The sequence below is a fragment of the Crocodylus siamensis genome, chromosome 2 (genome assembly GCF_052110815.1).
Source record: "Crocodylus siamensis isolate JL-2025a chromosome 2, ASM5211081v1, whole genome shotgun sequence".
Classification (NCBI taxonomy): Eukaryota; Metazoa; Chordata; order Crocodylia; family Crocodylidae; genus Crocodylus; species Crocodylus siamensis.
In genome coordinates this window covers 174841843-174868319 of record NC_143396.1, presented here as the reverse complement: position 1 = coordinate 174868319, position 26477 = coordinate 174841843, and the positions used below count along the sequence as shown (strand labels likewise).

General features: G+C 43.8%; 1 protein-coding gene across 3 annotated transcripts in view; it reads right to left on the bottom strand.

Annotated features, from left to right (window-relative positions):
- The window catches only part of KMT5B (lysine methyltransferase 5B), a 45043-nt gene extending 18783 nt beyond the window's left edge, over positions 1-26260 (bottom strand). Inside the window, exons 1-3 of one of the 3 annotated variants that reach the window (XM_090032366.1) lie at positions 25480-26260; positions 10059-10304; positions 8198-8345 (exon numbers count right to left, since the gene is read on the bottom strand). In XM_090032366.1, the coding sequence (XP_089888492.1) occupies positions 8198-8345; positions 10059-10218 (308 nt within the window). In that variant the 5' untranslated portion in view covers positions 10219-10304; positions 25480-26260. Of the gene's footprint in view, positions 1-2639; positions 2761-8197; positions 8346-10058; positions 10305-24896; positions 24919-25479 lie in introns of those variants that run through there. The other 2 variants (XM_090032367.1, XM_090032368.1) reach the window with 2 other exon arrangements.
- Between the last annotated feature and the right edge of the window lie 217 nt (positions 26261-26477).

Here is a 26477-nt window from a genome sequence, read left to right as displayed (position 1 = left end):
CTATACCTTAGCTAAGTAAACTCACAGATCAGACATGAGGAGCATCAATCAACTAGTTCATAATGTTATTGAATACAGCTGTATACACTTATGAAACCTGACCTTGGAACCCTTCTCCAACGTATACAGATGCATCTGATTTTCTAGTAAGGCTTAATTCTGTGTGCCCCATATTTCTCAAGATATGCCATCCCCTCTTGCCAGGATTCACTATGGAACTCTGGAGGAATGCAGACACCAACTGACTGAGAAAAGTCTAAAACTATAACTAGAGATCTAGCCTATTTGTGATTCTGCAGGAACTGCAAAAGAGGCAGCTTCCATAAACCCCATGAAAATGGCTATTCCCACAATTTTGGTGAGGAATCACCAGGTTTAAAAAAAACAAAAAACACTGCCTAAAAATAAAGTGCTGGCTCCCTAGCGGTTCTCAGAGCCATTACAACCTGGCCTCACATTCTGCAGGGTGGGATGGACACCCCTAGCAAGAAGGGGAGCAGAGCAGTAAAGATGATGGAAAATCCGTAACTATAATAGTCAGAAATATTAATAGTTTATCTTTGTAGAATATGGACAATGTGGGCTGGCCAGGGTTGGCAACTCCAGGATCAGAGAAACAGGATAATACAGAGGATAGCATCAAAACTAGCTTAACGGATCCTTCCACAAGTTTAGTTATTGCCATATTGTAAGCTCTTGTATCTGTTAAGGTTTCAAGATGGGAGTATATTAGTTGAAAGACCATTTTATAAGCTACTGCCATGCCCAGAAAAATAAACATTATGAACCTCAGCAAGTCTTCAAAATAACTAAGGAGACCTTTTAGACGAAGTCCAACTGGATCAGAACAAGAAAGAACAAACCTTTTAAGTAGCTCTGTATGGCAGCACAGCACTCCCTAACTTGTTTTCTTCCAAGACTCCAAAAGTTTAGGTTAGAACTTGTCAGTCAAGCAGAAGACAACTTGGCCTAGAAAAACCGATGAGCTGTGCTGGCCACTGTGTGTGAAGCCACTTCAGTGAGGTCTTAGCAGAATACCAGGGTGATTCACAGAGACAAGATTTTCACTTTGGGGAAGTGTAACTAGACAGATTTTAGACACAGCCAGAAGCTTTGAGAACAGTCTGTATAGCTCAGAATTGTTACATCTTCTGTAATATTCCAACTGTAAGGAGTAACAAAGTCTTCTTTCCTACTGCAAAAGCTAAGGCAATCTAACTGTGCTGTGCTCTCAAGCAGAATTTGGGACACTTGTTTTGATTGGTAAGGAAGGCCATATTTGGATGGCCCCAAACTACAAACGGACAAGCCACTTAAAGTCTGAGTGACCACTTAAAGACTTGCACCAAGTCATCTTAGGTTGCCTATCGTTTTCCCTTGCCAGATGCAGTGGCTCCCCCGCTTTTTTTCAAAAGCACAACTGCCTCCCGATTCAAAAGTGACTGAGCTTCACACTGCCTGTTCAGAACCCAGCCCTGATTAGAGCCCACAAGTATGCAAGCAAGAATGAGAAGGGCACCACCTTCAATGGTTTCTAACACTGTCCAACTCAAGAAACTTTTGACCTAGTTCAAGCTGTGAACACTTCATTTGTACATCAGGTTCCTACACTATTGCAGGGATCACATCTGCAGCACTGCAACAGGTGTTAGAAACAAGCAGGTGATCATCTGGCTGAATGGTTGTAGGTAAAAAAAAAATCCTTAAAGGTTTGTGACTGCCCTAGCTGGATCTATTTCCAGAACAAAGCATCTGAACCTGTCCTGTGACAGTAATCCAAGAGCTTTGTTGGGGATACAGAAAACAAGCAGAGACTACATCCACCTGAGAGTAAGTAAATCTTAAATATTTATGAGTCTACCTCCATGCTCTATTAAATTTTCCAAGGACCAAAAAGAAAAGAAGTGCAGGAGCACGAAAAAGTGCAGAACTAGGGCAGCTTAAACAACAACAACAAAACCCCATTTCTTTTAAAAGGTGAACAGATAGGGACTCTGTGCCCAGGAACTGTGCCAGAAGGGCCAAGAGGAGACAAATTATTGCATCTCACTTTTATGAAAGGAAACTTACGCATTTGGCTTATGTACATTTACAACTAAAATATGACAGCCTGGCCTGTATCCAGCAAAGGACTACACCATTCTCAGACAGAGGTATTTAAAAAAGAGTTAGTTTCCCACAGGGTGTCAACTATCTTGCTATAAAACTGAGCAATTATGAGACAGACAAGGTACAGCTACATTTTTAAAACACATCAGTAAGACAGATCAGTTGTCACCAAGTGCTTGGCAGTAGTTACAACACACAGGAAACTGCTGCCAGCACAAAAGAGCACTGCCCTGTAGCAGTACTGCCTGCTAGGAATCTGAAGTACTTCCCATGTCCTTCCCTCATCAAGACATGGAAACAAGAGTCTTGAGAGGAAGGGATCCTGAACTAGTCCCAAAGGTTGACAGTAGGAATTATGCTCCTCATAAGAGCCAGGTAGAATTAGAGGACCCTTAGTTGATATTCAATTTGGAAGTGTCCAGGTGTCCAACTGGAATGCAGATTACTGATTCCTTTGGAAAATGAGAAGTATTACAAGTCAGTTATGACATCACCTCTAATTACCATATTTTCAATAGAGCAAAGATTACTTTTTCCAGCACTCTGAAAGAAGGCTCGCTGAAGAAGGCAAGAGTGAAAGCTTGGATTCTGGCATGGCTTCAAACTGAAGAGTGAATCCCTGACTTACATAGGGCTGCTCAGTCTGCAGGAATGGGTTCCCACCACTAGAAAACCTGGAGCAAAACGGTTACATGAGAGAAAAGGAAAAATGGTGAAAATCAGAGTCTTACAAATTTAATTAAAAAATCAAGTCTAAGTTACTGCCTAGACACATTTTGCTGAGGTGGGAGTGAGTAAGACCTACAGGAAACAAAGTGTTATATGAGACTCTAGTGGCAGGCAGTTCCAGTACTCCTGAAATTGAAGCTTACAGATCCTAAAAGATGATAGCAAGGCAACAACCTATTCCGCCAATAAGATACACAAGTTTATCTACAGCACAACAGTAATGGCATGTCCCAGCACTAAAGGGGCTCAAGTATGTCTGTTAGGTCATAGTCTTGAACCTGGAGCCTTGGCCTGCTTAGCTTAGCACAAATTCTCAGCCTAGTCTGCAACCTTCTCAGTGGAGCATTGGGGTAGACACAGGTGGCCAAAACTTTCCATCTGGGCCTAGCTACCCACCCACTCCCTGCCACTAGAGTGGTCAGCCAGGGTCAGATGACCTTTCATCTCTTCCAGTATAAGCCCCTGAAAAGGATGGGTCTAGGCAACACAGCCCAACCATGTACCTATGCTACTGTACCTTTGGCTTGGGCCTCTCCTGGCTCTCTGGGTACCTGACCCAGCTTACTCATAGCCCCCAGGTTTGGCCTGATCCTTTGGCTTCCTGACGACTCATTTCATGTCCAGGATACCCAACCTGGCTAGCCTCCTGACCCCGCACTCTGCCCAACCCTGTGGATCTTCAGCTTGGTTCCCCAAACAGATCTTCTGGCTCCTGGATTCCCTACACTTAGACTCTACATACTCCCTTTGGATCCTAGCTGCTTCTTCTGATCCTGAGTAACCCCCAAACCTGGCACAGCAATATCCTGCCTCCATGGATGTTTACTGGTGAGGTTGTTCTGGATGAACCTACAACAGACATTTCTAAGGCCTCTCAGACCAAGAGCTTGACAATGGGCAGAGGGATGAGCCTGGAACAGCCCCACTGACTTATTTCTGGGTTTCTGGGAGTATACCTGTGGATGTGAATAGGTGAGATGTGCGCAGGCTCATCCTGGCCTGGACACACTGCTGTTGTAGTGCAGACAAGGCCTTAAGTGGGCTCTAAATGTGCCCCTGCTTAAACAAAAATCAGTTGGGTGAAGGGCAACTGGGTGCTCATTGCTTTTTAACTCAATCTTAAGACTAACATGAAGGCATGTTACAACAGCAGACAATGATTTTTCAGACTTGAGTGGAACGGAACAGGATCAAACTCAAGATGCTAATATACTACTTAGACAACTCAAAATGTGGAATAAGACCTGGCTCTACCTTTTTTTAATCCAACTCAGACAGATTTAAAAATAAAGTTGTCCCTAGTTTCTCCAAAAAGAAATGCCACTGTTTTGACTTCAACCTGCCAAGAAATAACTAGAACTGTAAAGTCAAAAGTGATATAGCTATGAGCAACTTCATTGTACATATAAAAAAGGAACTTATACAGATTTCTTGTGTCTCAAGATCTTGAATAACTGATTTTTAAACCTATTTCCCAAAGGCCATCTTGAATTATAAGGAAGAATTAAACTAGGCCACAGAAGCCTAGCTGTTCTAGGTTTTTAGAAACAGGGCTGCAAATTATCACCACAGTATCACCTTTTCAGATATTTTAACCTGAGAGATAAAATGCCATTTCCCCAGCTTTTAATTAATCATCTGCAAACAAAATTACAAGCGAGTATGTAGCAAAATCCTGAGCGATTAGCTCTATGATCTTATTCTAGAACATGCACACAAGGAAACAAAGGTTTTGCCAGGCTTCTTCTAGCAATTCCAGTAGACTTTCATGGGCAGGAAAGGCTGCTCTCTCAGAGATTCAAGATGTCAAAACAAAACTTTATTTTGGAAAATGTAATGAAAGAGATCTTATGAGCTACATTCAGTCAAACCTTGGGTGATGATAGGACCTCTAAAAGAAAGAAGGACAAACTCATCAGGGGACACAATAGAGAAACCTTTGAGAACTGTCCTACTGTTTTCTCTTTTAGAAGCATCAGGTAGAACTACTGATCCTGGGAGCTGAGGAGAGATAGCTCAGAGAACCCAGAGCAAACGCTGCCATCTGAAGAGAATAGTTTCTTGTTACCGCTCCATGAAGAAGAGGACACCTACTCAGAAGACACAGCACTATGAGAACCAAAATGTATAGTATCCCTAGAAAGGGTAAAATTAAAAAAAGTCAAAAATGCATAAGAATCACCCAAAATATTTCTGTGCCCTAAGTAAACTCTTAAGAGGGTACTGGCTGTAGATACTCAAAGAACAGGCTTCGTTTCAATAGCAGAAGAGTTCAAAGCAACAAAGTTTATATCTGACAGGAACATAAATAACTCCATGCATCTGAAATGGTTTTCTCCAGAACTCTGGCTCACAGCATCAATGGATCATCTACAAAACTTTGTGAAAAAATAGTTAAGAGAAAGTCTGCCTTAACTCATGCTGATACTTTGATGGGCAAGAAGCTGAACTCAGCACATCTAGTGGTTTGAGCCTCCAACATTCCCTCCATCAGAATCTTCTGAAGTGGCACACTGGCCAGATATATCCAATAGCGATCTCTAGACAGATCATGAATCCATCTAGACCTCTCTTTTCTGGGACCCTTAGGATGTGGAGAAGACACCCATATTGACTTGTGCTGGGATTTTTATTAAAACAGCCTTTTATACCTTCTTATAAGCAACCAGCCAGCTACTGCTTAAAAAGACCTGGCAACCACACAGCTCCAAGAAGGGTTTTTACAGGTACAGTAGTATGGGGCAATTGCATTACATGTTTCAGTGGGTGTGTATACACACTAAAATAATGCGACTTAACTAAGGCAACTTAAGTTAAGCCATGTCAGAGCATATACATGTCCAGCTCCTTGACATGGATGGCAGCCATCTTGTGAGCTAAGATGACTTAACTAATGTGACTCAAGATAATACACCTCACAGGTATATCATGTTGCACCACATTTAAGTCAACTCTACTCCACATACACGTGTATGCTCTGACGGTTAAGTCGACTTAAAAAAGTTAAGTCAGATTAACTATCAGAATGTCAGTACATGTGTACACAGCCAATACTGCTAGCCAGGTTAAATCATATGGTCAAATCACCAACTCATGGGTGACTTCAATTACCCGCACATCTCCTGGGAAGATCACTCAGCTAAATCTGAGCGGGCGCAAAGCTCTCTCGTGTGTGGATGACCTCTACCTGACTCAAGAAGTCTACGGGCCAACGAGAGGCAAAGCGCTGCTTGACCTGGTACTGGCTACGGGGGACGACCTAATCAGCGACCTAGTGATTGATGGGAAGTTGGGTGACAGCGACCACAAGCTGATCACCTTCACCATCCACCGTAAAGCTGGCAAGTCAGTCAGCAACATAGAAGTCCCTGACTTCAGAAAAGCCGACTTTGACAAGCTCAAGAGGCTAGTCGGTCAGGCCCTCAAATCATAAAACAAAAGCAAAAGAGGAACAATTTCCTTGACAAGAAGCTACAGGATTAGTTATATATGTAAACTCCTCAACTAACTGTTGTCCAAGCAACAAAATGCAGGAGCATGAATACGGATTACAGAAGATACTTAGACAACGTGGTAATCGGCACAGTAAGAATACCTACCTGGAAAGCATGCGAGTGAAAACACAATACAATGGAGAGACCATGAACAATGCAATGCAAACTTTCCTAAAGATGATATACACTGCAATCTAAAAACAGTTTTTTTGAACTGGGAAGTTCAAGCTTCTGATCACATGCTATTATCTGTTTATAATTCTAGTGTGCAACTTGTACAGCAGTGCCTCATCAGCACCTTAACTGGTATTACTCTGCAACAAAAGTAACTTAGCTGCCTTATTCATCACCCACTGGCCTGTTCTATATGTTCAAGATCCAGTCAACCCAGTAAAATACACCGATATCCTAGTAACACGATTTACTCATTTAGATAAAGATTATTCTAATAATGATTAGAAATTTGATTTAAATGAACAAAATATTCAGCCAAGGAAATATTAATGTGAACTGGCTAAACAGTCTGCTTATTTATTATTTGTAATAAAAATGCTTTTTGAAGACCACAAACAAGATTAAGGGCCCACTGTGCCAGTACAATGCGAGGCAGTCTCTGCCCTAAACATCTTACAATAGTGTGCATTTTTGTAATAAGCTTACAGAATAAAATTACTGCAACATAGGTCTTTGCTAATAAACAAGCATTTCACAGATTTTCACATGTACTCTGTAGTAGACTGGAAAAAAATAACAGATATCCACAAATCAAATGTTTATCCACATGAAATTTAGGTATTAATCTGAAAACTTGGGTTTGGGAGCAAATGTACATACATACCTGACTTCTGTATGCATTCATATGTACACTAGGAACATATACATGCCAGTCTGCTGGCTGTCCCTGCAGTGGAGGTTTACATGAATATGTTTGTGATTGTAGGTCCGTGTCACCAATATTCAGGTTTAATGCCCAGGCATTTTTATAAAGTGAAAATTAAAAAAAAAAAAAATCTACTTTCCTATTCCAGGGCATTAGTTCAAAAGATTAACTATTTAAATCCTTTTGAACAACTAATTCTTACACTAGGAAACTGTCTAAGGTCCTGTTTTACGATGAAATTTGACCACAGGGCTTAACAGAAATACCAGCTACAATGGTGCAAATGTGTGCTGTTGTAATGCTCTAGGGCAGTGGTTCTTAACTGGGGAGTTGTGACTTCCCCTTCAAGGGTGCTGTGGCAGCAGCGGCCAGGTAAAACTGCCCCATGTGCTCCTGCTGTATTACAGCGCTCTAATCAGCCTACAGCAGGCAACTTTTGCTGTGCAGCCTCATGCTGTGAGGCTTTCTTTTCTGTCTGCCACAATGCTCCCTCCAGAAACAGGTGCAAGGGGAAGTGTCCCATCCACTTGTTTTCAAGAGCAACGTTGGGGGTACCAGACCAGAAAGAGCTGCACAGCACAAGGAAGCGCCTGCCTGCTTTAAGGTAATCAGAGCCTAAATGCAGGAGGAGCATGTACATATGGCACAGCCCATCCTAGGCTGACTGTGCAGCACAGGTTAGTGTCACTGCAGTTGCACAGTCCTTAACAGCAGAACCCAGTTGAGAAGCACTCAGGTATGCTGGGGCAGCACCAATAGTAGTCCTCAGTCAGAGATGCTGCTACATTCAGAAAAAAGTGGTGGTGGGGTGCCTTGAACCTGCAAAGGTTGAGAACCACTGCTCTAGGTTCCAATTACAAGAGCAACAGCACCTTAAAAACAAAAATTACCAATTTTTCAAACACACAAGAAACTCTACATTTCCTCTTTGTTTATATCACCAAAACGCTTTCTCTTCTATGCAAATAAAGGCAAGCAAAGTTACCTAGTATTCATTTTGTGGGTCTGAAAACCTAAATAGGGATCAAGAACCAAACTAGTTGCTAGGTCATCGTTTTCACACAGTTCCTTGGCAGACATTCCAGAGGAAGGCACGTAACGACTCTGGCCCTCAAATCCTGAAGCACCACTACCTGCAAAAGGAAAGAAGAGCAAGAGTCAGGGCTAACAAAAACAGAAAACCATTCAAGTCCTTTAAGAAGGGCAATCCTACTAAAAGCATCACCAAAACCAGGAAAAGGGGAATACTAGATCTCAGACAACGCAAAGCCTTTTAAACAACAGACCCAATCCTATCAGTATGGACTCTCAACAGCAGGGCTGTGCGAAACAGCACTGTTTAGTTTCTACTTGTTTCACTGTTTTGATGGGATACTGTTTCGAAGCACTGTTCCATTTTGTTTTGTTGAAACTGTTTCATTGTTTCGAACACAGGCTATAATGGGGAATCACGAAAATGCCTGTAACTGTCATTTCTTGCCTGATTTGGATGAAAATTGTGGGGATGGTAGCACCTACTGAGGGCATGAAGCCTGCCAAGTTTCAAGGAGATAGGTGCAGAGGTTTCTGGGAAACTGCACCTCAAACCGTTCAAATCAAAAGTCCCAACACTTGCTGGCAGCGGCAGCCTCCTCTCATCCAACACGGAGATCCGGGGGAATTGCAGCCCCGGGAGGTCTGTCGGGCTGTGCAGTAATCTTGTCCGGTGCTGGGCACAGCCTGCACCCACCACCGGGATAGGCAGCCTGAACCTCTGGGGGTCCGCTCCACCCGGAAGGAATCTGGCACAGCCCTGCAGCCCTCCTGGGAAGAGCTGGGAAATTGAACTGGGAGCTGGAGAATTGAACGAGGAGCTAGATGTCAATATCAGAGCAGTCCTTCCCCCCTCCCTCTTCTTAGTTTCTGTTTAGCTTTAAGCAAGCCTGGCTTCGAAACCCAAAGTGTTTCAAAACTTTCATAATGTTTCAAGTGCCCTTGTGTTTCATTTCAAAGCTGTTCCAAAGCCTTTCATTTTATTTCGACTTCGCTGTTTCAAGCTCGGAATGCGTCGAAACAGCTTCAGAATGAAACTTGTTGAAATTTTGCACAACCCTAACCAACAGCATGCTTTCTCTGCATGAAGGGACTAGATAAAGAAAAGAATTGAGGACAAAGGATGTGGTCTCTATCCTAAGCACATATCCATGACTCTGAGCTTCTTTACAAAACATGGAGAAATCATTTAGAATTCAGTCAATTCTAGCTAACCCCATTAAGAAACAAAGGGAAGGTCCTAACAGAATGCTCTGGATCTGCATTTTTACAACTTCTCCAGATTCATGCTTATAATGCTTCCATTTTTCTAGAACAAGGAGAATAGGGAGAGGTCTATACCATGGCTTTATATGCCAACTGATTTATGCCTAATCCTCAATTAATTGTGCAGATGCAGAATCCCTTATTTTCTTTCCTACAGGCCAATTCTTAAGATTTCTGGGCAAATTATTAAATTAGAATACATCCATAATCCAATCTGAAACAATGTTTGTTTTTACGCACCACAGATTAGGCATTCTGTTTGCCTCCCACTTTCTCTCTCCCATTCAAACTAAAACTACATCAAAACATTTGAATTTAACCTTTCAATTGAATTTCATCTTTTTCCCCTGAGGAAATGGTAATGGTAAATACTTACAGACAGGAAGAAAAAAAATTCTGTTGGAAACCATGGGGTGGGAGGGGAGAAAGTACAGTCTTCTTCATAAAAAAAGATTTAGTTATCAACATTTTGGAAAATTAAAAAAGTTGACACATTAATAAGACACTATGCTTCATATCGTAATACCAAATCACAAATATGTACATACATCTGCTTGATCTCCTCTCAACTACATTTTTGCCAGTCTTTGGATTCTCCTTTCCAGTGTGCTGCAATTTGGACTGATTCTGCGGATGTTCGTTAGACAGCTTGCCTCCACTTCTCCTGCCATTCACCACCATGTTCTTGGATTCTCCCAGCCACTTCATACCCACAAACAGCCTGACCCAGGTGCATTTAGTCACTTTTCAAAAGGCTTGAAGAAGTAGGGGAAGAATATTTTCAGTTTCAATACCTAGTAGAAATAAAATATACAAAAAAAGTAATGCTACATGGGGATATAAATTTTAAAGCACAATTTCTGAAGGGGAAAAAATCTAGTAGGAGAGTTAGTTATAAGGGCATACACAGATTATCACACTATCAACAAAATTGAAACTATAGGCTTTTGAAAGTCAAGGAACCAATTCAGTACTCGCTAGCGTGTAGTATTTAATGGATTTATACTTACATCAAAACACAAGAAAGTTCTGCATGTCAACAAATTAAGTTTAAGCTCAAAACAGGATGGTATCAACAACATTGTTTTTTAATGCTTACTGGCTTTAATGTAAATTACTATGCCATCTTAAATTTGCATGATAACTTGCAGACAATCAGGTACCCATACCAAAATGCTTAGAATCAAAAAGGTATGAGTTTGGGGCTTATAGTAGAGACAATAGCTTTTATTAGACCACCAAGATTTTTGCAAAAAAAATTATTTAATTGCACGCTTTTGGGCACAAACACCCATGCATCAGACATTAGAGAAAAGATTGTAAAAGTCCTGGCTAGAAAGAAGACTTTTACAATCTTTTTTCCAATGACTGATGAAGGGTGTTTATGTCCGAAAGCTTGTAATTAAATAATTTTTATGCAAAAATCTTGGAGGTCTAATAAAAGATATCACCTCTACTATGAGCCCCGATTGTTTTTTCCTCTACAGCTACAACCTGCATACCTGAAGATACGAGCTCTTGATTTTAAAAGTGAATATTAAAACAGCAAATTTAACCTCAATGATAAGCTCTGGGAGTTATCAGCTTCTCTGGCATCACACTTATACATTTTTGGACTTGAACCTACAGGACCTAGCTGAAGCCACCACTAAAATTTATTTTGGATTATTTGCCCTATGCACTCATTTACAGCAGCAGAAGCTTTGAAACAGAATAAGTAAACCTGTCATCTCTATTCCAGAAAGTGTGGGGGGACATATTTGACATCCAGGCAGGAAGGAGGGGCAGGAGGTTGTGGGTGAGAGGGAAGAGCTTCATTTCTATCATGCACATAGAGCTTCAGCAACTAATACAGATTTTAGGTAAAACAAATTTTGTAACCTACCTTGACCTAAGAGGTCAGCCAGTCATGATCTCCTCAAATTAAATTGTAGCCAGGCTGTAAATCAGGTGTGTCAACCATATGGCCTGCAGGCCAGATTCACTAGTGGAACCACTGTATCTGGCCCACCAGTAGTCCAGAGGGCTACTGAAAGTACATGCCTTTGGCTCTGCATTGCTGCACACCCCTGGCATCGCAGACCAACCAGAGCTCTGCACCACCAAGCAGCGGCATGGAGCCAGGGGTGTGTGGCTGCATGGAACCACACATTCAGGCAGCAGCATAGAACCTGGCCCAGTCAGTAGTGCCGGGGCAAGTGGCAGCGCAAAGTCAAGGGTGTGCAATGACAGAGCCATACTGGGGCAGTACAGAGTCAAGGGCATATGTTGGTGACGAACCAAAGGCATGTAGCAGCATGGAGCTCTGGCTGGACAGCAGGAGAGCCTGGGGAATACAGCTGCAGGGAGCCATGTTCAGACAGTGGTGTAGAGCTGGGGGGCTGCCATGCATAGTTATACCCATGTTTGTTCCTGCACACCCATGGATTCAGGTCTGTGCTACTGCCCATTTGTGGCTCCATGAAGCTGCCCAGCCCTGGGTACACACCGCTGCTTCAGCGTGTTCCCAAAGATCCAGCCTGGGAAGAGCCCCTGCAGTCCAGAACTGGCCCAGGAAGAGTTTGACACCAGTGCTGTAAATGATTCAGACCTCAAATGCCTGTTTTACATTCTGCTCATTCAACTATGTATATATGAGGACAATCAGGAGCTGCCTGGCAATAAGGGTCCTGGATGGTTCCTTCTGTTTATGCAGGTCTTTCACAGAACAATGCAAGAGAAGGAAAAATAAAGGATTAATGCAACTGTTAAGCCACCAAAATTGGTAAGAAAAAAAGCTCATAAGCAGGCTTAATGCTTGGGAGTTTTTTTGAGAAGACTGACTAAGTTTCAACTTTTAACATTACACTTTAATCTCCAGCACAGGCAGCTACACTGACTTGAAAACAGTTAGCCCTCCTGGAAATGGTGATTACTTTATCCAAGAGATACCTAGAAAGATCTCTAAGCTCTACAAAAGATCACACAAGTGACTAAACTACTGGAAGATTTCAGCACCACAACATCCTTTAATGCTGCTAGATACAAAACACTCCAGGTTTAATCCAAGTTCACAACATTGCACTAAAGAGTCTGATGTGCTCCCAAGACATCTGCCTCTGAGATACTGGATGAACATGCAAGGATTGGACCCTACCATATTTTCTTCAATCCAAGATGAATTTAAGACAAATTAAGACCAGTAATCAGGTGAATTCAAGACAACCCCCAGTAATTAGATTCTATACATGAAAAATTGTATACACTATCATTTTCCACCTACAGAATCTAATTAATGGGAAGTCATCTTAAATTCCTGCCCCCCCGCCCCCAACTGCTGTGGTAAGGAAAGCAACCGGGGTGGGGGACGGATGGAGGGGACAGGGACAGGGACGACACAGACAATGATGACAGTCAGCAGCAGCAGTGGCCCCAGCCTGGCCTGGCCAGGCAGAAGTGGTGGAAGCTCCCAGCCAAACCAGCTTGGGGCTGGAGGGACTGGAATAAGAATAGAAGGTAATGGAGAAAGTGGGCAGCTGGGTAGGGTGGAGGATATACAGGTTGCAGTATCCCCCACACTCCCTCCAAGCTGTACAGGCAGGTCTTCCGTGCCCCCTCCCACGAATGCTTCCCCAGCTGGAAGCCTCCTCCCCTGCCAAACAAGCCAGCCCAGCCCAGGGCAAGCAGCAGTTCAGCTACAGCTACAGCTTCAGCCCCAAGCCCCTGGCCAGAGCCAGAGTTGAGCTAGCCGCTGCCTGCCCCAGGTTAGTACCGGACTCCAACACAAGGCTTTTTATTCCTTCAAGCTGGCTGGGGGAAAAAAAACAAAAAACAAAAAAAAAACATACACTCCGTTTTTAGATCCAAGTAGAGTAAATATGGTATATTAATTCAAAGCCTAGGATTTACCGTGTTCAACACTAAACTAGTAACAAAAAAGCCCTGTTAGATCAAGAGAGCAACAGGAAGAACTCAAACCTTTAAATAGAAAAAAAAACTCCTTGTAACATTCATGCATGCTTTTAGTGAAAGGCATTCCTTACAACAACATTAGTACTAGAAACTAATCATAGAATCATAAAAAATTAGGAGTTGGAAAGAACCTCTGGAGGTCAGTCCAACTGCCTGCTCAAAGCAGAACCATCCCCAACTAGATCATCCCAGCCTAGGCTTTGTCTAGCTGGGTTTTAAAACCTCCAAGGAGGGAGCTCCCACCACCTCTCTGCGTAACCTGTTCTAGTGTTTTACTACCCTCCTAGTGAGATAATTTTTCCTAATATGTAACCTAAACTTCCCTTGCTGCAACTTGAGACCTTTGATCCTTGTTCCATCATCTGCCACCACTGACAGTCTAGCTCCATCCTCTTTCGAACCTCCCTTTAGGTAGTCGAAAGCTGCTATTCAATCCCGTCTTCTATGCTCCAAACTAAATAAGCCCAGTTCTCTCAGCCTCTCCTCAGAAGTCATGTGCCCAGTCCTCAAACCATTTTTGTTGCCCTCCACTGGACTTGCTCCAATTTGTCCACATTCTCTTTGTAGTGGGGGCCCCAAAACTGAACACAGTACTCCAGATGTGGCCTCTCCAGTGCCAAATAGAGGGGAATACTCACTTCCCTTGACCTGCTCGCAACACCCCTACCAAAGCAGCAACAAAGGTAAACTGTTGGCTCATATTCAGCTTATTGTCCACAGTAACCCCCTGATCTTTTTCTGTAGAGCTGCTGCCCAGCCAGTCAGCCCCCAGCCTGTACTGGTGCATGGGATTGTTCTGTTCTAAGTGGCGGACTTTGCACTTGTCCTTACTGAACCTGATGAGATTTATTTTGGCCCAATCCTCCAATTTGTCCAGGTCACTCTAAATCCTAGCTCTGCCCTCCAGCATATCTACTACTCCCTCCAGCTTGGTGTCATCTGCAAACATGCTGAGGGTGCACTTCATGTCATCTTCCACGTCTTTGATTAAGACACTGAACAAAACCAGCCCTAGGACCGACCCCTGGGGCACTCCACGTGATACCAACTGCCAACCAGACACTGAGCCATTCATAACTACCCCTGAGCCTGATGCTCCAGCCAGTTTTCTATCCTCTTTACAGTCCATTCATCCAACCCCTAATTTCTTAGCTTGCCTGCAAGAATGTTGTGGGAGACCGTATCAAAAGCCTTGCTAAAATCAACGTATACCATATCCATTGGTCTTCCCGCATCCACGCAGCCAGTCATCTCATTATAGAAGACAAGCAGGTTGGTCAGGCAGGACTTGCCCTTGGCGAATCCATGCCGTCTGTTCCTAATCAACTTCCTCTCCAAGTGCTTAAAAATAGATTCTTTAAGGATCTGCTCCATGATTTTTCCAGAGACTGAGTTGAGGCTGATTGGTCTATAATTCTCTGGATTCTCCTTTTTCCTTTTCTTAAATATGGGCACTATTTTTGTCCTTTTCCAATCATCCGAGATCTCTCCTGATCACCATGAGTTTTCAAAGACGATGGCCAGTGGCTCTGCAATCACATCAGCCAACTCCCTCAGCACCCTTGGGTGCATCCTATCTGGCCACATGAATCTGTACATGTCCAGCTTTTCTAAATAGTCCCTAACCAGTTCTTTTGCCACTGCTGGCTGCTTACCTCCTCCCCAAACTGTGCTGCCCAGTGCATCGGTCTGGAAGCTGACCTTGCCTGTGAAGACAGAGGTGAAGCAGGCATTGAGCACCTCAGTCTTTTCTGCACCCTTTTCTACATGCTCTGTCACAAGGTTGCCTCTCTCGTTCAGTAAGGGGCCACACTTTCCCTGATCCTCCTCTTGCTGTCAACGTACTGGTAGAAACCCTTCTTGTTACCCCTCATGTCCCTCGCTAGCTGCAACTCCAAGTGCACTCTGGCCTTCCTGACTTCATCAGTGCATGCCTGAGCAACGCTCTTATACTCCTCCCAAGTTATTTGTCCAAGTTTCCACTTCTTATAAGCTGCCTTTTTGTGATTTAGTTTGCTGAAGAGTTCCCTGCTAAGCCAAGCTGGTCGTCTGCCATACTTGCTAGTTTTCCTGCACATCAGGATGTTCTGTTCCTGCACTCTCAGTAAGGCTTCTTTAAAGTACAGTCAGCTGTCATGGACTCCTGTCCCTCTCAGATAGGCTTCCCAGGGGATCCTACCTGTGAGTTCCCTATGTGAGTCTAAGTCTGCTTTTTTGAAGTCCCGGGTCCTTACTTTGCTCCTCTCCATTTCTTCCTTTCCTCAGGGTCCTGAACTCATTCATCTCATGATCGCTACTACTGCCCAAGTTTCTACCCACTATTACATTCCCGACCAATTGATTGCTGTTTGTGAGCAGCGGGTCAAGAAGATCGTGGCCCCTAGGCTAGTTGGCCACTCCAGAACTTCCACCAGGAAGTTGTCCCCAACACTCTCCAAAAAACTTCCTGGATTGCCTGTGTACTGTTGTTGAACTAATGGAACTAATAACGGACACTACTGAATAGACTGGAATCTCAATTTATGGGTGGCATACTCTCTCTCTCTAGAAATGAATGCTGTGAGAGCAAGAAATGTGGACTGCTAAGATAAAAATAGCGCAAGCTCCAGCTAATTACAACTTTTGGAAAATGATGGGACAAAATTTATCAGCTGTAGATCCATAATTAAAGTTTGAGACTACCTTCCAAGACAAAGACAACTCAAATATTTAAGAACTAATGGATATTTACATGATAAAAAAGAAATGAATTATTCTTCAGATACATCACCTAATAAAAACAACAGGCATTAAACTGAATGTGTCTGGATGTAAACACTAGCTATTAATAAATGTGATCAACAGATACAACTGACAACATGTAAGAAATGATGGAGATAAAATTAACATAGATTTTTTTAAATGTAATATTCAGAGTTTAAAAGCAGTGGTTGCCTAATGGCCTCAGGCTACCACTTATGCTACTGGTCCATGTAAAAAAATTACGTTTGGCTCAATGGGCCAGTAATAAGTAGTATCACAATTAGAGCAGAAAATCCACAGTATGTAAATGGGAAGCATACCCCCATTTCTACTTACAGTCTATATGCCTTTGGCATTGATAATTCATAATATAAGCCAACCATTACTACTTCTGCACACCGCTGTATCATGATCCATGCAAACATGTGATTTGCAGGAAAGTGCCCCCATCCCAAATAACTCTAGAATTGTATTTACACACGTTTGTTTACTTTTTAGGTAGATGGACTGTAAGAAAAAGACATACGTTTAAGTTATGAAATATGAAACCTCCAGGTCTTAGTTTAAATGCCCAGTATATATATATATATAACAGCTTTCTAATTGTATCATTAGTTAACGCACTGCACAGTAGCAAAAGGACTACATGATTTTCAATGCGCTAATCGTATTTTGGAAAAAACTGAGAGCCTTAAATCTTTGGTTAAAATGTGTCATGCAATTAAGTAGATGAAATATATATTAAATAATAATTATTTTAGGCACCTTATTACCAAACTGCAAATATTTTAATGATTCTGGACAACTGTATGGCTAATAACTGAAAATACTTGCAAAAAAAGATTTTTAATTAAAAAAAAAAAAGGCCGCTTGACAGGTAATGACTGGAGATTTAACATAAATATAAACGTTTAGACCTTTTGATAACTGTCATACCACAAAACAAAGATAAAAGTTATTCAGAATGCAATGGGAAGCATATTGCAAATAATACCATTGAGTTATCTGAAGATATGGAGGCAGTAAAAAAAAGTGGAGGGAAATTTAGGACAGGACACTCTGGACTGGCTTTGTCCTCAAGACGACTCCGAACAGATTTAAGAACCCATTGTAATGGGTTGGTTGACCTTACCATAATGAAATACAGATATGCAATTACATCACTTTTTTGGACCTGACCATTAAAAGCATCTAATCACCATGCAAAATTATTTATTAAAAAGAGCTAATGATTACAACGGTAAGCAAACAAAACCATGTTTTTCTTCTTTGTATCATTTACTAGTTATCATATAAAATATCACATTTAGCTGTACCTGTGATGATCAGCTGCTTTTAATTAAAACAAAAAGCACTAATGGACAACCTCTCTCCGAGTCCAGAATTTGCACTGGAAAAACAGAGAGGTTGTTCAACTGCTCCGATTCTCCCAGAGTTCTGAGTTTTTCCTGAGTATACACATGCACATGGACACAAAAGCACAAAACCACCTACAATTATTTCAAACAAAGAGACTCAGGTTAGTACCCCACTTGGGCTTTTGTATGATGCTGGATACCAACATTCACCTAAATATAATTTAGGACACACAAGGTGGAAGCACTCAGCCTGCTTTAAGGTGGGAATAATGGTTTGGATTACCAAACATAGCTATACAGACTGTCAATACTTAGTGACAACGAGCAGATTTCATTAGGCTGGCACTATTTCCAAGATACGCTTTCACACTAATGAGGCATGTTGGATGACAATACATCTAAATTGAACAAATAGAGAGAAAAATTACATTTTTCCCTGGCACCCAGAGATCTAAATAAATGCAGCTGCTCCTCTCTAGAAAGCCCATGACTATTTCAATCATTAAGAGCAATAAGAAGGATCCATTATCCATTATGAAAGTGGCAAACAGCACAACTTACATTCTTTACTCTAGAAATTTTAACAAAGCCCACAAAACATAACAGAGATTCTTCAAATTTCAGTCTCCAAACACACAACAGAATGTAAGCTTTACAACAGATATAGAACATTTAAAATAAAGAGTGGCCTCTATTTATCTCGTCTTGGTAAGGTAGTGATAGGTGGCAGTCCTAATTACCATTGACATGTGACTGACAGAGATTGCTCTCAGGGACTTGATGGAAACTCAAGTGTTTGTTGTTCTTCTAGTGGAAGAAAGTTTTGGTTTGAATAGATCCGCACCGTCGTTACATACTTATGGGTTCCTGCTGGAGGATTTCCCTCTAGATAATACCTACAAACTGAGTAAGTGAGGCTTTGTCCAATCAAGGAAGTTTACCAGCCTAATTATACCCATATAAATATAGGTTTTCATACCAGATGTTTCAGAAAGCATCCACACTAGGCAGTTATACAGGCATAAGTGGGGCAGTAGAATGGTGGATTTCCCCAATTAAATATATCCTTGTCATTTCATGGTAGAGCCCAATGTCACATTCAGACAAGATTTCACTAAGCTAGTGTCATCTTGAAAAATGACAATACAGTTACACTTATCAAATCTCAGAGATCTCTTCAAGATCTAGGTACCTTTGCAGCACCCATTTAGGAAGCTTTCTAAATACTATGCCAAAGTTAAGTGACTAGGTCACACCCATATAAAAAAGCAGCCTTCAGATCAATACATATTCCTAGAAAGCACAACATAATACTTAAGTTTTACTGTTAGTCATCCAGAAATAGATAAACTAGCAGTTGCATTCTTGTATTACTCATTTCACAGGTTTATTCACATTACTTGCCCAAACTGCTTACTGTAGCTATCAGAACACTGACATCAGATTACTGAAGTATAAACAAAAATGTATTTATCCTTATAAATTTCTAAAATCAGATAGATGTGGTAACTAGTTCTAGAAACTATTTTTTCTTAAGTTTTTTATATTTTACTCTCAACTGAGAGTGAAACATTCTGGGGTTTTTGGGTTTTTTTGAAAGCTCATTTTGGCTGGTTTTGAAATTGGCAGTGAGTAAGTAGGTGTCCTCTCCCACCCCAGTGAGGTTCCCCTTTCAGATCTCTTTTATACTCAGACGCACTGCAACACGGATCTTTCAAAGAATAAGATCAGTGCATGTTTTCATGATTTTTTTAAAAGAGGGATATATTTTTCACTTGCTTGAAGAAATATGGCCTAAAAATACTTTGGTAGCATGCATTACAGCTATACATGGCCCCTATACACTGTTAACAAACATATTGGATATTCTGCAAATACTGTCTATTCTGGCCTATCTCCCTTAAACTCCCTTGTGCTGTATTTATTTGAATAGTCATATCAGATCATGCATTCAATTCAAATTCTATGTAGATTGGGACTCTGCACCATAGACAGTGCCAAGCTGGAAACAGCATGTACATTTTGAGATTGACAGCAGACATGAAACAAAAATGTTATCAACCTTTTTTTAAAAAACAAAAAACAAAACTCAAGTTGATAGTTAGTGCCAGGGATGGTATGACAGAGGATGCGTGATTCTAGATAAGCCCCATTCATAAACCCTCCTTTGACGTTCGGCCCACAGTACTTCTCTCTCTGGCCAGATGAATCACCTTTGGATTGGGCCTACAGAGCTTCTCACCACAGCTCCTAGAGCAGTGGTTCTCAACCTTTTAGACCCAAGACATCTTTAGACAAACTCAAAGCACCCCTTGGAAAATGCCAGCTGTTAGTTTCCAATCTTTTTATGCCTACAGAAAAATAATAAAAGTTTCTCTTGCAAAGAACTGAGGAAGACCAGTTTTCTATTTGAAATCTCTGTATTTATCTTATGAATTGTGTTAGTAAACCTAATGGTGTTAACACTGTGTAGCACCCTACAGAACCCCTGAAAGGATCTCAAGGCACTCTGGTTGAGAACCACTGTCCTAGTTCCACTGTGCACCCAGTGTAGGCAACATCTAGGGAATTAACACTTTATCCCTTCCTGAACACCACACTTCTAGTTTTTGATTACAGCCAGACACACAAATTGGCAGCAGGGTGGCAAGGAACATTGACTCTTGTGTGCTGGCTGCCTTGACACAGCAGTTCTGATAGCCACAGTAAGAAGTTCTGCAGTCCACACCCAGAAGTAGGTAGCCTGGCCCATGAAAAGCTCCATGGTCTGAATCTGGCTCATGAACTCATTTGAGTTTGACACTCCTGCTCTAAAGCATCTATTACTGGCCACTGCCAGAGACAGACGGGCTAGATCAGGGGTTGCAGGGATGTGCAGGGGGTACTTGAGAAGGCCCTAGGCAGTACACACAGGCAGGTGGGGATGCAACACTGCCACATACCATCTTGTGCTGCCACACAGGCACTGCCCACCTGGCCAGATGCAAGGGAAGCTTGCATGTGGCAGTTGCTGCCCCTATGTGTATGGCCATGCCCCTCCCACCTCCAAAAAGGTTGAAAACACCTGGGCTAGATCGAAATGCAGCCCACGGGTGGGATCTAGCCTACCAGGTGATTGTATCTGGCCCAAAGCAGGTTCCTCACCTCTGCATGCACGCAGCCAGATCTGCTGCCCCTGGGCACAGAGGTGCCACCTGGTCCTAAATGTAGTCCATCTATATACCCACATGCAGTTCTTGGGCACACTGGAAGCTGTAGTCTGCAGGGCTGGGTAATGTGCTGGCCAAACTCAGTTTCCCAACAGTCCCTGTGGCTGTGACAGTTTGCTTTTGCCCTCACACTCTAGTGTCTCTGCCTCTGCTGTAGGCTCCACCCTGCTGCCCAGGCCTGTTTATCCAGCACCCACCACTGGGACACTAGACAGAGCAGGTGGGTGAGTGGGGTCTCCATGATGACCAGCCTTGGATCCCTGCAGACAGGGTGCACTTGGCCAGGCAGATGGAATGGGGTCACAGGCAGGGAGCAAAATCCAGGAGCACAACAGGCTGGAGGGGTCAGGATCACAGTGGTGAGAGCACGGGGCCAGACCCCAGAGCAGAGACACAATCTGCTGCCCACACGTCCCTGTGATGGGCGCTGGATCCACAGGCGGCAGCCAGCCCCTACCAGCAGAAGCAAAGCCTGTTGCAGAGATGTACAGGGAGCAGACTGTGGCTCTGCCCCAGGCCCATGCTGTTACTGCCCTGTGATCTCGGCCCTACCTGCCCATCATACTCCCAGACACTGCTCCCCACCCACCTGTGACCTCATCCCATCCACCCAGCTGAGTGTACTCTGCCCATGGGGGTCTCATGACAGTCTCCGTGGAGATCGTTCCCACCCACTCCATCTGGTGCTCCTGATGGTGGATGCAGGGCGGATAGGGCCAGATAAGATCAACTGGCATCTTCTCCTCATGCTGGGTGGTATAAACAGCTATGCTGAAGGCCAGGTTAGCACCCTCCCCCTAAGAGTTCAGCAAAACTCCTGAACTGTCCCACCAGCCCAAACAACGAACCATTTCTGGGCTAGATGGACCACTTTTCTGACCGAGTACTGCACTTCTTATCTTTCAGTTTTCTGAAGCGTTCCTATTAATCATTCCTTGATTTAAGATTTCTCCTTCTCAAAAATATAAAGCAGAAGTATATACATGAAAAAGCCTTCAACAATTTAAACAAACAACTACGGTCTAGATCCTGCAAGTATGCGTTTATGCTCTTAAAACAGAATGAGCTACTTATAATGGAACTATTACTAATTACTTGTACTGAAGTGGAATGGAGAGGCCCTAATCCAGGACCAGAGCACTCTTGTGGTAGGCTCTATCCATACATAAAAGACCCTCCCAAGTTAAGTGAAGGCAGAAGCATTTTCTGCATTAAGGCTGCAGGCAATAGTTGCATCACACACAATGTTATATCATGTGCAAGAATTCTGAGTTATTGCTGCAGTGAGAATTCCTTTAGTTTCTCAGAAAACAACTGTCCTGCCATAACGTGATAAAGGGTTAGCCAGGGCAGGTTAAGTGTCACATAAATTGTATGGGATTGAAAGAATAAAATCACTTTTGAAACATCTGCTATATTAGATGAAATATTAATGGCATTTATCCTTAATGCAAGTAACCTCAGTGAGAACATTAAAAAATCCTTAAAATACACATTAAAAATACACCACATTAAAAAAGCCAGACTATAAATAATAAAATGTCATTTACTTTCATTTAGCCTGACACCCTACATTCTCCACAACAGAGCATGGATTATACAAAACCAGCAATAGACTAGGTTTTGAATCTGTGATTTTCAATCAAGAGCCTGCAGCATCTGCCTTGAGAAGAGTGCCACACATGTTAGCACTGTCAGGCCTGCAAACAGTATTCAAAAGAAACTCAGAGATTTCAAACAGGAATCCATAGTGCTAAAAAACATTCTGACCTATGGTATTTATGAGTTCTTTGCAACAGAAAAACTGCTGTACTGTTTTTCTGTAGTCAAAAAGAGTGAAAGTTAAGGGCTGGAATTTTCCAAGGGGTGCCTCAAATCTAAAAAAGAACTACTGTTTAGAAACACTATTCTAAACAGAAGCATAAAGTTTTATCTGCCTTCAAAACCATGGCAAACACAAAGGACAGCCTCAACGTGGGGTCTAATTGATAGGTAAAGTCACTTCTCCCTTTGCTTTTCAATTTATTAAAAGGCAATGAGAGTTTTCTAAACTATTATGTCCTTCAGTCCCAAAGTCTCAGCCATCCAAACCACACATTTCTGAGATTGGCAGTAAAAAAAAAATCACCAATAATCTGGCTGCTAAAACATCACCACATGGAGAAATATACATGAATGAAGCGAACAGAGCAAGAGTGCACCACAAACTCATCAACTCATCCTTTGACCTCTTGAGCACTAAAACAGAGAAGGTAACATTGTGGCCACACCACTATGCATTAAAAGAAATCAAGGAATAAATGCTCCAGGGTCCCAAGAGCCTCTCAGGAAAAATGAACAAACAAACAACCTTATGACAGAGAATACAAGGAAATGAGACTCTGCAAGAATCAAAGCTCTTGTCTACTTTTTATTCAGGGGAACATTCAACACATTTCAAATGCTGCAACTGCCAGCACAGATAACATGCATATTTGAGACTCAATGGAATTCTTGCCACAAAATCCCTGTAAAGAGGAACAGACTCCATATAACAGACAAACCAACCCCCTCCCCCCCCACCACGAAAAAAACCCAACCAAACCAATGCCAAGCAGTTTCATATCATTAAGAAGAGCTGCCTGGTAGATCAGTGGTTTTCAAACTTTTTTTGGCTGCATATCTCATACTTGCAAAATACTGCTCCTCATACCCCATTCCCAATGTGTCCCTGCATGTTCATTCCTTTGGAAGTGTCAGCACCAGTGTCAGGGGTCTAAGCACATAGTGACCTTGCTGCACAACTGAAATCTCTACCACCATTATTAAAACTTAGGCATCTACCCTTTGGCAAAGCATCACTACCACAATTTGAAAAGCACTGTTGGTTCCTGATGCTAGGAAGCACTGTTGTAGGCTTCAGAAAATGACTTTCAACAATACATTATAAAACCAAGTTTGTGTATCCAAAAATCAGGACAAAAGCGGGTCATGATATCCACTGCTACAACCAAGCCCCCACTGATTTTGGGGTCATGATGTTTGCAACTCAGTATCAGTGTAAGCAAGCTAAAAGTGCAACAGCTCAGAAACAAAATAAAGACCGAAAGGCAGCAAACCTGTTTACGTGACTATTATTAATGACAAAAGACAGACAGACTCTGAAACAAAAGTCCCTATGCCTGTAAATGTCCATTGAGAGGAAGGAATCAAGGCCACTAAAGGGGACTGCAAGTCGCACAACTCTGGTTCCAGACATTAGCTGTCATAAGGCAGAACTTGGGTAGACCCAAAGGGCACTGCTTTTCTAGGAAGCTCATGAGGCTCAATGACACTGGACAACTGCTCTCCACAGTGGAAACATGCAGAAGCCATGCAAAATAGGAGATTGGAAGTTGCAGTAAATCAGGGCATTCATTGCATGCCGAACCACACACTTATATTGTGGTGGTGTTAGAGCATGCTCTTTTCTCCTAAAGCAGCTGACTGTCGGAGGCACAAGGAACCCTGGGAGCTGTAGTCCAGCACTCGCTGTGTCGCGAGTTACAACCAATACTGAGAAAACTTATTTAACTTTCGCAACAAATACACATGAACCTGTGCGACAACCACATTTAGGAATATTATCTTGTAAACCATACCTATGCACTAAGCAAGATTACATAACTTGCTTAAACAGGTTTAATTTCTGCTCTTAAATTGGACAGGAACACAGTAAATAGACAAATTAAAAACTTACAACTCATCCCTCTTGCAATCAGATGAGGAGATGGAGGGGGGGTGTCTTATTTTAGGGCTATTTAATACTTTAAATGCATTTTTCCTCCATTCTACCTTGGGAGGAAAGGTACTATACTGAAAGCACTGCATATATAATCTCAGGACAACAAGTACAAGCTACAGATTAAATTTGATTTGGAAAAAAAAAAGGGGGGGGGAATGACATGCAGTACCAACTGCCTTGTGAAAAACAATAATTCAAATGCACTTAAAAATAAAATAGGGTTTGCTTCAAGGCTGAGTAGTGCGGGCAAGACTTTCTGAAATCCTTTACACTTTACTTCCACGCTCAGAACCTGGCTAGAAACTTGGTGGCCCCAGACAGCTGAGACTCACAAACTGATACTTCCTTCAGAAGCAAACTGACCTGTGCTTGCCGGATTCGCACAGGGCTCCCATGGAAGAGCTGGCGCCCACAACCACAACCTGCAGAACAGCCAATGCTTCCCCCCCGGGGTTTTGCTCTCTGACAGAAATCCCTTTAAACCGCCGTTTAAACCCAAGGTCTCGGCCACGTGTCTCGCTCTGGACAAGGACCCGGTAGTTCCGTCCCGTTTCCTCCAGCACTGCCAGCCTCCCCCCTCCGGGGGCACCTCAGGCGCAGCCCAAGGCCGGGGGAGCCACTCTCCCAGCTCAGCAGTGGGGCCCAGTACAAAGGGCGGCGGTGCCCGGGGGTAATCACACCGCCTGTCGGCGGAGCCACCCCCCTCCCTCCCTCCCTCCCAGCACAGAACAGCGCGGGAGGGGGGGTTCGGCCCGCCCCCCCCATAAGGCCCCTCCCTCCATAAAGGCGTCGCGGCCCCTTTAAATCCCCCGCCGGCGCGGAGTCCCCCCTCCCCCCAGCAGTGCCCGCCCCTCCCCCCGCACCCTACCACGGAGCCCCCCCCGCGGGGTCTCCCCCCCGCCGCAGGGCCCCTCACACCGCCCCCCCTCGGACCCCGGGAACTCACCGCCGCCGCCGCGTGCCGGCTCTCGGGTCTGGAGGGAATGAGGCATCCAAAAAGCAGCGGCAGCTGCGGCAATAAGGCCGATAGTAATAATAATAATAATAATTCCAGGGGGAAAAATGGCGGATTAAAATCCAAGATGGCGGCGCGGCGGCGGCCGGGGGGGGAGGGGGCACCCAGAGATCCCTCCGCCGGTGCCGCGAGAAAGAGTCCCCCCGGCCTCCCTCACGCAGACCCCACGGGAGGCGTCGCGCCCGGCAGCCCTCGCCGCCGCCTTCTCCTCGTTGTCGTCGTCGTCCTTCCTTCCCCGCGACCCTCTCGCCAGCTCCTGCCGGGGCCGCTCGGCGCCGCTGCTTCCTCGCCCAGCCAGGAGAGGCGCCTCCTGCCTGTATGCTCAGAGACAGCGGCAGCGGACGCACACCGCGCCTCGATATCGGACGCGTCGCGCGGCGGAAGGATACGCCACCAAAAAAACCAAAAAACAAAAACCCCTCCCGGCCGCGGCTTGGCTTCACTCCGTCCCACGCAGCCCCGCCGGCCCGGCCCCGCCACGGACTCACTACACAGCTCCGCGCCCCTGTGTTCGCTCTCCCACCGGGCGGAGGGATTCGCGGAGAAACGAGGTCCGTTTGGCCCACCGCTTCAGGAGTGGGGAGGCGATGGAAAAAAGTCCCGGCGCGGCTCAACGGCAGGAGGGATCCCTCCGCCTCCGCCTGCTCTTTAAATGCGGGCAGCCGCTGCTGGTGTAGAGGGATGTCCAGTGGTCATTCGTATGTTCCCTTCTCGTGCGACGTCTCAAAGTCCTGTAGCCCCTGAGAAGGGGCTCGGGCTCCTCACAGCCGGGGCCCCACCCCCGGGGGTGGGTGCAGGACTACCCTCCCTGAGAGAAAGAGGGATGGAGGGAGACTCCCTCAGGTAGGGGAGAGGGGTGCCCCTTGCCACCACCTGCTGCTGGAGCCCTCCTGAGGGCCCTGGGGTTCACTTAGGTGTCTCCTTTCCAT